The 11,912-nt window shown below is 32.5% G+C and overlaps 1 protein-coding gene across 1 annotated transcript in view; it reads right to left on the reverse strand.

Annotated features, from left to right (window-relative positions):
- Positions 1-4,047, reverse strand: part of LOC132178328 (wall-associated receptor kinase-like 6) — a 10,205-nt gene extending 6,158 nt beyond the window's left edge. Inside the window, exons 1-3 of the mRNA XM_059590776.1 lie at positions 3,053-4,047; positions 1,931-2,068; positions 2-759 (exon numbers count right to left, since the gene is read on the reverse strand). Coding sequence (XP_059446759.1) covers positions 2-759; positions 1,931-2,068; positions 3,053-4,028 — 1,872 coding nt within the window. The 5' untranslated portion in view covers positions 4,029-4,047. The remainder of the gene's footprint in view (position 1; positions 760-1,930; positions 2,069-3,052) is intronic.
- Between the last annotated feature and the right edge of the window lie 7,865 nt (positions 4,048-11,912).

Below are 11,912 nucleotides of genomic sequence, written 5' to 3' on the forward strand. Positions count from 1 at the left end.
TCTTTTCTGTAAATTGGCTTGATTGTAAATACTCAGGGTCCAAGTATCCAAAAGTGCCATGCACTAGGGTTGTTAAGTGAGTTTGATCAACTGTGATGGATCTTGAAGTCCCAAAGTCAGCTACTTTAGCCCTGTATTTTTCATCTAAGAGTATGTTTGTAGACTTAATATCCCGATGATAAATGGGCGAGGAAGCTAATGAGTGTAAGTAAAAGAGAGCTTCTGCTACTTCAGTTGCAATTCGCAAGCGCATATCCCATGTTAGTGGAAACTCCTCAATTTGTCCATTAACATATTGGAAAAGAGTTCCGTTAGGAATGTATTCATAAACTAGAAGAGGAACTTCGGTCTCCAAACAACAACCAATCAGCTTAACCACATTCCTATGGTTAATTTGTGAAAGAATGACAACTTCATTAATAAATTCTCCGAGTTTTCCTTCGTCAATAACCTTGGACTTTTTCACAGCAACGATTCTTCCATCTGCTAACATGCCTTTGTAAACAGTGCCTTGTCCTCCTTGGCCAAGTATTCTATTCACATTAAAACGATCAGTGGCCTTCTCCAGATCTTTTGAATTAAACAATTTGGTGTTTTCAACATTGGCTTCATGTGAAGATAATTGTTGTTGTAACAATAAACCACCATTTCGTTTGAAGAACTTGTTCTTTTGTTTAATCCTCCTCCTTTTCTTTACCACTTTGTAGGACCACCATCCACCAATAAGTAGAACCATCGATCCAACGCTGCTGCAAATACCTGCTTAACACAATGTCATAGAGAAATATTATTCATTGCAGTAAAATGTTTTAGTAATAGTTTTGATTGATAATATTGATTTAAAATAGAAAGACATATAGACATATTCTCTTAATGCTAGAAATTAGTATGCAAAACTCTCATGTGACAAAAAGTATGTTAATATATTTTGACTATTAAAGTATTCAAAAAGAGGAGATGGTAAAAGTGGGCTATTGGCTGAGGAAGATGATTAAAAATAAAAAATAAAAGAGCATGAAAGTTTAAAGGTTTGCATTAGAATCCCTTACCTGCATTTTTTTAAGATTGTAACCATTATTTTAAATGAAAGGTCATGATTTTGTAATGTGATCAATTTTGAATTTTTTGTTAAAAAATAAATAAATAAATAAAATAAAAAAACTTATAGGAATTGATTTCTTTAGCCAACACCTAAAGAGGTTGTGTGCACCACCCCATAATATTTTTGGAGTGATATGCTATCCCAAAGAGGTGGTCAACCACCCTCATATGAGCCTTGTAAATTGGCCCAACCACTCCCTCAAGACTTGAGGGGGTGAGTGACAAACCACTTTTCCAAGGTTTATAGGAGTTGGTCGGCTTCTGATCAGGAGTTTTTGGGATGATTTGGCCACCCCAAAACCCTTTAGGTGGTGGTCAACCACTTTCTTTGAGTGGCTAGCTAAAGAATTTAATTCTTACAATTTTTTTATTTTTTTTTATTTTGCCTCAAAATGATTGACTTGGCAAAATCTGAGTGTCCATTTAAACCATTTTAAGAAGCATGCAGGATCCTGCAATTTTTGAGAATTTGGAGAAATTCTGATCCAAAAGGTTCCAATATATCTCAAAGATAATAGTAAGTGAATCTTAGGGATATATTTATTTAAAATTGATTGCATAGAAAATGTACGATAAAATATATTAAAAAAAAAAAGAAGAAGAAGTGATTTGATTCTCTACACGCTTGGAAATACTTCAAAGATTGGAATATAAGCACTTTACAAGGAGTATAACCGAGTGGCATAAGTCTTCGAAACGTAATGGTCATGATGAGCCTATTTTGGTCCTTTTATTTTTTTTCAAAATATGTGCTCAATTTTTATGTTTTTTTTTCTTCTCAAAACACGTTTTAAAATTAGAAAAAAATAAAAAAAGCTAGTAAACATACCTATCGTGGCCGCTTTTCCATTAGACTTGGTGGGGCCACTTGTCAAACAATTGTAAGACCCATAAGTATTTTGACAGTAGTACTGGACACTCCCACTAGTCCCGAAACAAGGATTTGAGAGCTCGCATTCGTTAATATCTTACATGTATGGAGACAAACAATAGATGTTAGTATCTAATAAATCAAAAGCAAAATTCATAGTTATTAATTATTAAATCCTCAATTATTTAAAAAGAATTTAAAAAATAAGAAATTTAATTATTTAAATTAATATTATAACATTTTTGTGGGTAACAAATTCCTACTGATCAATAAGAAAAGTCTAACAATATCATTGATTATTCCAAAAGTCTAAATTGATAAAAATAAGAAATTTAATCATATAACATGTGCCTAGATGTTATGCTATTTTCTACGGACAATGATCTTCTCAATTTCACGATCATGATTTAAAATCGGTAAATTTAATGGTTTACATGATTTCACATTATTTGAATTTGTAAAAGATTTGTTAACATTGACTATATATACGGTTAAATAGCATCATCTTTAAATTATTATTTTTTTCTAATTAAATCAATTTCATTTAAAATTGAGAGAATCATATTCTATTAGTGCAAGCTAGGATAACAAGTGGTTGGAAAAAGCAAGGTCTTGTTTTTAAAAGGGACCATCCACCCATGGTAATAGGTTAATATGTAGTTCTTTCATCTAGGTAGTTCTTATCAATGAATTTTGTACTTATCTGAAAGAAAAAAAAAATTAAAAAAAAAAAGGGAAAAAAAAAATGACTTGTAAGATACTTGATAAAACATAAAATAGGAAGGAAAAAAAAAATTAAGTATGAAGCTTCCCTTTGTCTAATTAAATTTCAAAATGATCTATCAAAATGAAATTTTATTATATGTATCATCAAAATTATCAATATTTTTTTTTCCCAGGTTCATATTGGTGGCCACACGTGTAATTCAACACTACACAGGTTTATACTTGTGGTCTGCGCACAAGGCACATGTATGTACGAGTGTTAATTCATAGAACCAGCCATTTAAATAACACAAATAAAAACGAAAAAGAAAAGAAGAATTAAAGAGATGGATAGAATAGTAGAAAGAAGTTTACCTTGGCATCCATCAGGAAGATAGGGATTTCCTTCAAAGCCATTTTCGCAAGAACATGTATAAGTCGAGTTCGGAGTCCAGTAGTCATACAACAACGAAGAAGTATAATTGTAAGTAATATTAGAACAATTGTAGCTTGGGAACGTATTATTATAAGCGGTGGAGGCGGAGGCATTATTATAGGATATTGGAAGTGAGTAGAATGATGTATCAGGAATCCTCCATTCCAACACCACAGGAACGTGCACTTGCGATCTAATGGACTTCCTATTAATTGAACGTCTTTGGAACCACTTTTCTTCTACCAAGAATGCAGACTTGCATCCATCGAACGAGTAACGGTTGTTGTTTCTTTTTGTTCGCTCCATGCTTGATTTGAAGGCATCGAGATATGAAGGAATTGTGGTTTGGCAGCAGTTGATGCCATTGCAACTACTTGCATTTACCAATTCAATGAAAGTACGGTCACAAATTGATATGCACCCAGCCCTAAGTTCTAAACCGCTAGTAAATGAACTATTATCAGCAGTATTTGGACCATATAAGTACACCATCGAGGCAAAGTTGTCGCAGCCGATGGCGATGAATCTGTTAAGGGACTGGGAGAAGATGAAAGGGCTTGTTGCTAACTCTGTATTTGCTTTGTTCCATGAACCACTATCACGTCCTTCACAGATAACAAATGTAGGATAGTTGACGTGAACTGTGCCTCCTAATGAAATGTCGAGCACCTCCAAATCGAACTTCTTCAAAACAGGTTTGGGAGAGGCCGAAGAGTCATTATTATTGCAAACTACTTCAAACCACTCATCAACGTAGCAACCTGCAGCTCCTATTCCAAAAGGAAATGGGATGTTAACATCCCCACAGCTTGCATTACATGAACCATTACTTGCTAAACCCGCAGCTGCTTGTACAAATATTGCATCAATTGAAAACAATACCAAAATGATCTGAAATACCATTTGCACCCCCATCTGATCTCTCTCTCTCTCTCTTTCTTTCTAGGATATTGATGAATGGGAGTGTGAAGCAGCAAAGCCCAAGCCCCCGCTTCTTATTAAGCCATGCAATTATTATCGTCCTTTTCTAAAAGTCGCCAAGAAATTGTATGGAAGTTGCCAACAAGACTTAGACCAAGTCGTCTTAATTTATTACAAAAAAAAAAAAAACAAAGGTCGTAAGTACGCTAGCTTTTGAGTAGGGCTGTTAAGAGAGCAAGCCGCTCGCTCGGGAGTTCGAGCTTGGCTCGCATAAGCTCGTTTTGTGCTCGACTCGAATATTAAATGAAGCGTTTCATAAACACGAATTATGGCTCGAATATTAAACGAAGCTAACTCAGCTAAGCTCGTGAGCAGCTCGTATAAGGCTCAAATTGGTAGTTATTCACATAATTCCTTATATTAATATTAAAAATTGATGATTTTTTTTTTTTTTTTTTTTTTCTAATAGCATCCTTTTATTATAAAATGATGCATATCCTCTTTTTTCGAAACCAAGTGCCTTACTGTATTGACTTGGGCTCCATACTACGCTAGCCTGACTAAGCAAATGCTCATATGCAAGCTGGCTTCTTGAGCCGTTTAAGAGTACTTCAAGTTTAAATTTATAATAAAAAAATAAATTAATAAATTAAACAAATTAAATTAAATATAAGAGTCAACTTGTGAACTAGTTCGGCTCAGCTTGACTTATTATAAACTCGAATTCGAGCTCGATTTTTTGGCTCATCCTTAAGCTCGACTCGAGTTCGAGCTCGAGTAAAATTTAAACAAACCGAGCTCAAACAAGGTAAGCTCGCTCAAGCTCAGCTCGTTTACCCCCCTACTTTTGAGTTGTCTTCTGCATGTTAACTTTTCCGTGTTCTCCACATAGACTAGTTCTTTGTTTGCTTTCATTGTCTTTTTCAAGTCAAGTCATTTTCTGATCTAGAAAGGAATGATAAGGACTTTAGACAAGTCCCAGAACATGCCTAATAAGAGACTTTTACGCATTTCAATCTACATTTAATTGTTTTCCAAAGAATATTCAGGCGGCTTCAAACTTGCGTAGAACGTAAAGCAGACGGTAGGCATGCATTATTACTTTTCAGACTCAAACTTGTTGACCATAAAATCGTCCTCTGCTTCTTGTTTTGTTGTTTTCAATAAAAAAAAGTGAAAGAGGATTTGATTTTTCTTTTCCACTTTTTTCTGAGCAGTTTAACCATTATATTGTCAGAATATATTAGGAAATTTGATTTAGAAATTTAATTGTAATTAATTGTAATTTCAAGTCATCAGATTTGATGATAATTGATGGTAATCAAATCAGATTATCTACCTCAATTCTCTTATAAATATGAGTACTTTGTATTGTAACAATATCAACAAATAAGTTTATAGCTTACTTTTTATCACAAGAGGTCCCTCTGGTTTGCTTAAAGACGACGATGGTTCATCCGTCAAAATTTCGTTTAAAATTTGACAAAACATTACGTCAACACCAATCACGGTTTGACATGTGTCCATACAATTAATTAATTAAAAATATTAATTTTTTAAAAAATATTGACAGACGGCTAGCCTGGGGTGGCCGAACCACCACAGGACGAATGGGGTGGCCGAACCACCCCCAGTGCAACGTCCTTTTTTTGGTTTTTTTTTTTTTTTAATATGACGTGCCACCCAAAAACTCAAGTACTACGCCATGTAGCATCTACGTGTAAGGATGACGTGACATTTCCTTAAAAAACTTAATGAAATCTTAACGGAAGTACTAAGTGGGTTTATTGCCTTACCACATATACCATTTGCGATATTTTTTAAAACACATGTGGCTATTTGATTTTCGTACAAACAACAGATATTGGAATAGTATTTAACCCTAAAGAAAATAAGAAACCATAAGTTACATGGCTCGGTCTATGATTTACGTTCACCGAATAAAAGACCAAATGACTACATTTAATTCTTATTCCTTGATATTGTTACAATACAAAAGACTCATATTTATAAAAGAATTGGGAGTAGATAATCTAATTTGATTATCGTCAAATCTAATTACAATTGAATCAATTAGATTTAATTATCATCAAATATGATTACGAAAAATTACAATTAATTAGAATCAAATTCCCTAATATATTCGGACAATATAATGGTTAAACTGCTGAGAAAAAACTGGCAAAGAAAAATCAAATCCTCTTTCACATTTTTTTTTTTTATTGAAAACAACAAAACAAGAAGCAGAGCAGGATTTTATGGTCAACCAATTTGAGTCTGAAAAGTAATTAATAATGCATGCCTACCATGTACTTTATGTTCTAAGCAAGTTTCAAGTGGCCTGAACATTCTTTGGGATAGAAATGTAGATTGAAATGCATAAAAGTCTCTTATTCGGCATGTTTTGGGACTTGTCAAAAGTCCTTATCATTCATTTCTAGATCAGAAAATGACTCGACTTGAAAAAGACAATGAAAGCAAACAAAGAACAAAATGAAAGACTAGATAATTAATTAGGAACTTTTTTTTTTTGAAAAAAAATAAATTAGGAAGTTAGGACATGGTCAAAGTTCTGAACAAGGACATAGAAACTCTGCCTGCTACAGCATCAAAAGAGTGCGCACTTGTCAATATAAAACTATTCAATCATGATCGTCAAACTTTCAAAGTTACTATTAGGCTTTTTGCGGTATCCTATTGGGGGACGGAATCACCTCTATCTTCATATAATTCAATCTTGAAATTGGATGGATGCCGTAGATCATCAACTTGGCTGTTTGATCTTTGTCAAACTTGCAAAAATTCAGTCGAAATCACGCAAAAATGAAAGTAAGCGTGGGGCTTAGCTTCTTCATCTTATTCGGCTTTGTTACGAAAGTTTAAGGGTGGTATTCTCATGAAGCCTTCTAGTAATTGATTGTTTAAAGTATGTTGCAGATATATAAGATGCTTCCAAAGAGTCACAATTGTTAGAATATACGGAAAACACAATATATTTTTCGTGTATTTTCATAATTATGTTAATATCAAATATTTTTTTATTTATGGATGGATTGTCATCAAATATTGAGATTGTAATCAAATCAAGGGGATTTGATTACATATTTGTATTTAGACATTTTCCTATAAATATGGACCTTTGTATTGTTAAAAAAAAAAAGAGTCCATTTGGGCAGTTATCAGATCGGTACGCGTGATGTTGTCGTTTTGGGCTGATCTGGAACGAGTGGCAAAAGATATGGCGAACGGCGTGACAACCAGAGTGATTGATGGAATGTGGTGGCGTGTGGGTGTGCTTTTGAGAATAAAAAATGATGGAAGATAGAATAAAATTTTTATTTACATAGAATAAAGTAAAATTTAGATAGTTCATTATTTAATACTTGAAAATGAGAGATAAAGTGAGAAAAAATAAAAACATAAACTTACCCCCCTCAAACTTTCGCGCTTTTTGCAGGTATTCCCGTTGTTCAAAAACTCTCACTTTAATGTATCAAATTTTTATTTTCTTTCACTTTGCCCCTTCCATTAGGACTTTCTGTGAAATCCTAATGGGCCGGTGTTAAATTACTAAAATACCCTTATTTATTATTATTATTATTTAAAAAAAAAACTCTTGATCTGTGAGTTTACCGGTAGATGTAACCCACCCATATTGTAATTTACGGGTCATATTTTTATTATTATATTAAAAAGAAAAAAGAAAAGAAGAAGATGGGTGGGTGACCCGCAGGTGTGGGTCACAAGTGACCCGCCGATGGGTCACAGGTGACCCACCAGGAGTCACTGGCGAGTCACACACCTTTTTTTTTTAAAATAATATAATAATTATAATAATAATTTTTTATTTATAAATAAGGGTAAATTTGAAATTTTTTTAAAAAAAATTAGGGGTTTAAAGGACTTTTACTCATTTGATTGTTAATTTAACTGTAAAATCCTAACGGAATGAGCAAAGTGAAAAAAAATAAAAATTTGATACATCAAAGTGAAAGTTTTTGAACAATGGGAAGGTGTCTGTAAAAAGCGCAAAAATTTAGGGTAGGTAAGTAAAGTTTTTCCAAACATAAAAAAATGGAGTATTAGAGAAAGAATTTGTTCTCCAAAATTTGGTGAGAGATTTGACAAGCCTTAAAATAAAGAGAAATAAAGAGCTTGCTGATTTTTATTTTTATTTTTTTAATTTTTTATAAAATTTTAACTAAATCTTTGCTAAAAGTAAAATTTAAAGAGCTCGTTAAAAATGCTTTAATGTATAAGCTGTGTCTGTGACTAATATGGAAACTATTAAATTATCGCTAATATGGGAGCTATATATTCATGAAGACACAGTCGTCGTGGCTAGCTAATAGCAACAACACGACTAGCTAGCTCACGATGGAGTTGGTTTTTGACGATGACCATCAAATCAAGTGGCAATATCGAGGACTTGTGGTTGTAAAGGGTCATTAGTCATCGTCTATGACCATGTTGCATGTATATGGTCGAGGAAGAGGATAATCTTTTTCCGACAGCATAATCTGTTTGCGAAATTGCGAAGAAGCTAGCAGAGGTGGGCGCTTTCCATGGATGGCTGAAATGGGAATCTAATCAATAAAGATTTTACCCTACGAAGACGTTCCGGGTCCACCAGCCTCAATAATTTTTCCACTTACATTATTGAGGCTAGTGGAAAGTAGGGTGAATAGTGAAGACCACTGCAAGGAGGTTACATGGAGGTGGGCGGTTTCCATGGATGACTGACATGGGAATCTAATCAATAAAGAATTTACCCTACGAAGACGTTTCGGGTCCACCAGCCACAATAATTTTTCCACTTACGAACTCCATCTGACCTCCCTGCAGTGATCCTCACTGTTCACCCTACTTTCTTCCCAATTCAGCTTCACATTGTGAATGGCAATTGAGCAGTATTCGCTAGATTAATTCTATAAGGTCAGAAACCATAAGGTCTCTCATTTTCTCGCATTAAACATACCGATATTATAGTATCGAGTAATGCTATAAGTCTTTGTAGAGTCTTTTTAGAGTCATCTAAAGTGTGATATGGCTTTTAAAATAACCAATATATCAAAGTTCAATAAATCACATCTCAAATTTAACGATAATTTTAAAAATTACATCACATTTGAGCGGACTCTAGGATAACTATAGGAGAACTTATAATATTACTCTATAGTATCTGCTAGATTAATTCTAAGTTAACTAATGAAGGCTTTTACGCAAATAGACAAAAACAATTGAGTAATTTGAAGAAATATTTAGGAAATTCAATAAATAGAGTTTGAGTTTGAGTTGATACTTACTAGGATTTATATACCTTGACTCAGGTCTTTATAGAACTTTATAGAGTTCATATTCTTAGCATAAGTGGATACATCTATAATTCTCTTAATTATTTTATATTTTGAATACTATAGTATTATGTTTGAGGAGAAATGATTCACCTCAATATTTTTTCATATTTTCTCTATTTTATCGTACAAATTTAATATGTCTATTATTAAATTTGTAGACTCATGTAAACTCCACACAAATTTAATAATTAGATTTATCCATTCCCTATAAAGATGGTTAAAGATATAAAAATTCTATCATTTCTCGCCAACCTCCTCCAAAGCATCTAATTGTTACAAAAAAGACCATGTCAACTTTTTCCGTCTCTTTGGACGGACGGAAACCCAATCACATGCAAAACATGTGATTTTTTCAGTCAAAAATACCCTTAGGGTAATGTAAAAAAAAAAAAAAAATCTTAAAAAAGGTTAAATAGAAAATAAAAATAAATTTTTAAAAATAAACAGTAAACAAAAACAAAAAAATAAAACAAATCAAAAGTCATGTGCGACACATGTGCTGGGTTTCCGTCCAAAGAGGCAGAAAAAGTTGACTGATAATCTTTTCGCCATATGTAGTTAGATACTTTTTGAACATTAGACGCCACAATAGAAAATGATTTATACTTTGAAAGATTAAAGCATATTTTTTCCAAAAGAAAAAAATCACGCATTTACACGTTAGTATGTTACGAACATCACGATATTCCAACATTTCATTCAATTTTTCCACAAACTCATCAATAGTTTGTCCCCAGCAATTATTGAAAAGAAAGGACTGTTCTAATTTTTCCACAAGCTCATCAATAGTATGTTGCCAGCATTCAGTGAAAAGAAGGACCATTCTAATTGGACTGAGCCAAGTTGACTTCCAAGTCTCCCCTCAAGTTTTGGGAATTATGATTCTTTGCATTTATTTTAAACAAACTGTAGATTTTCAAATTACATAATTTAGACCCTTTTTAAGTATTAATACGCTTTGAAAACGCCACCTATTAAAAATGTGGCATGTTATTATGAAGGTAGCTAAAAAAAATTCTTGGATCTTGGATTTATATACATACCTTGGCCAAGGAGTACGACATCGTAGATACCTCTTTGGAAGACATGCTTTGGCCGAAGAAGACGATCAGATTTAAGGTTGAAGAGACTAAATCTACAAACTAGATTTAAAGTAATCTGTCAGAAACAAAAACTTGAGGAGTTTACAGAGAAGACACCGAGCACTGTTACCGTGAAAAGGGAGAAGAGAGATCTAGATCTAGATCTTTTTTCATTTTTAAATTATTCTTAGTGTTGTCTAGGAGAAAAGAGAAATGAATTGAGGCCATCTCTCTCTCTCTAGATTACCACTACTGTCAAGCCACTAAAATAAAAAGTTTTATTGAAATTTGATATAATGAACTTTTATATTTGAAAGTTCACTTCAGCACACTTTAAGTTTTTTTTTTTAAAAAAAATTTCTCTCATTTCTCCCCCCCCCCCAAAGTAAAGATAAAAAATAATAAAAACAATATTTTTTTTAACAATTTAAATAGAAAGTTGAATAAATATGCATGTTGAAGATTGTGTATAAAATATTAGTAGCTAAAATATTAAAGTTTTATTTTGAGTAGCTAAAATGATTATCATTGCTGAAGATGCTATAAATCTAAAATAAATAAATAAATGTATAAAATGACAATCATTTTTGGCTTAACATACAATTTAAATCTCCTATTTAATGTACTACGTAATATAATTCAATAATAAAAAAAGTCTTTTAGTTTTCCCATGATGTGTTTTGGTATATTTTTTAGGGAAAATGTATAATAAATCTTTGAGTCAACCCTTCAAAATTTAAATCTCTCGAAGGTTTTTTTTTTTTTGAAAATTTAATCCCTAAGTCAATGGAAATGACAATAAAATCTCTGCCGTTTAAATTTTTTAACAGAAGTTAGTGTAACTCAAAATGCACTGTTTTACCCAATTAAAATATTAATTTTTTATTAATTTAATTTAAAAAATTAAATCTAAAAAACAAAAAAGCCATTAATGGTGCACGAGGATTTAATCATCGTGCACGAGGATTTAATCAGGTGGCATTAAATCCTCAAATTAGATTATCTTGGATCTTGGATAATCTAATTTGATTATCATCAAATTTAATTACAATCGAATCAATTAGATTTAATTATCATCAAATTTGATTACGAAAAATTACAATTAATCACAATCAAATCACCTAATATATTCTAACAACATAATGGTTAAATTGCTCAGAAAAAAAGTGGCAAAGAAAAATCAAATCCTCATTCACATGTTTTATTGAAAACAAGAAAACAAGAAGTAGAGCACGATTTTATGGTCAACCAGTTTGAGTCTGAAAAGTAATAATGCATGCCAACCGTCTGCTTTACGGTAGGGTGCATTGATTAAAGTCTGATTCGTCAAACATTCCAGAGCAAGGGTGCATTGTAGCCATGCAACCTATAAACCTTAATTTCCACCATTCACATTGGTAACCCAAAATTTTGCAACGTACACCGCAAGAATATATATG

Source organism: Corylus avellana, chromosome ca4 (assembly GCF_901000735.1).
Source record: "Corylus avellana chromosome ca4, CavTom2PMs-1.0".
Classification (NCBI taxonomy): domain Eukaryota; kingdom Viridiplantae; phylum Streptophyta; class Magnoliopsida; order Fagales; family Betulaceae; genus Corylus; species Corylus avellana.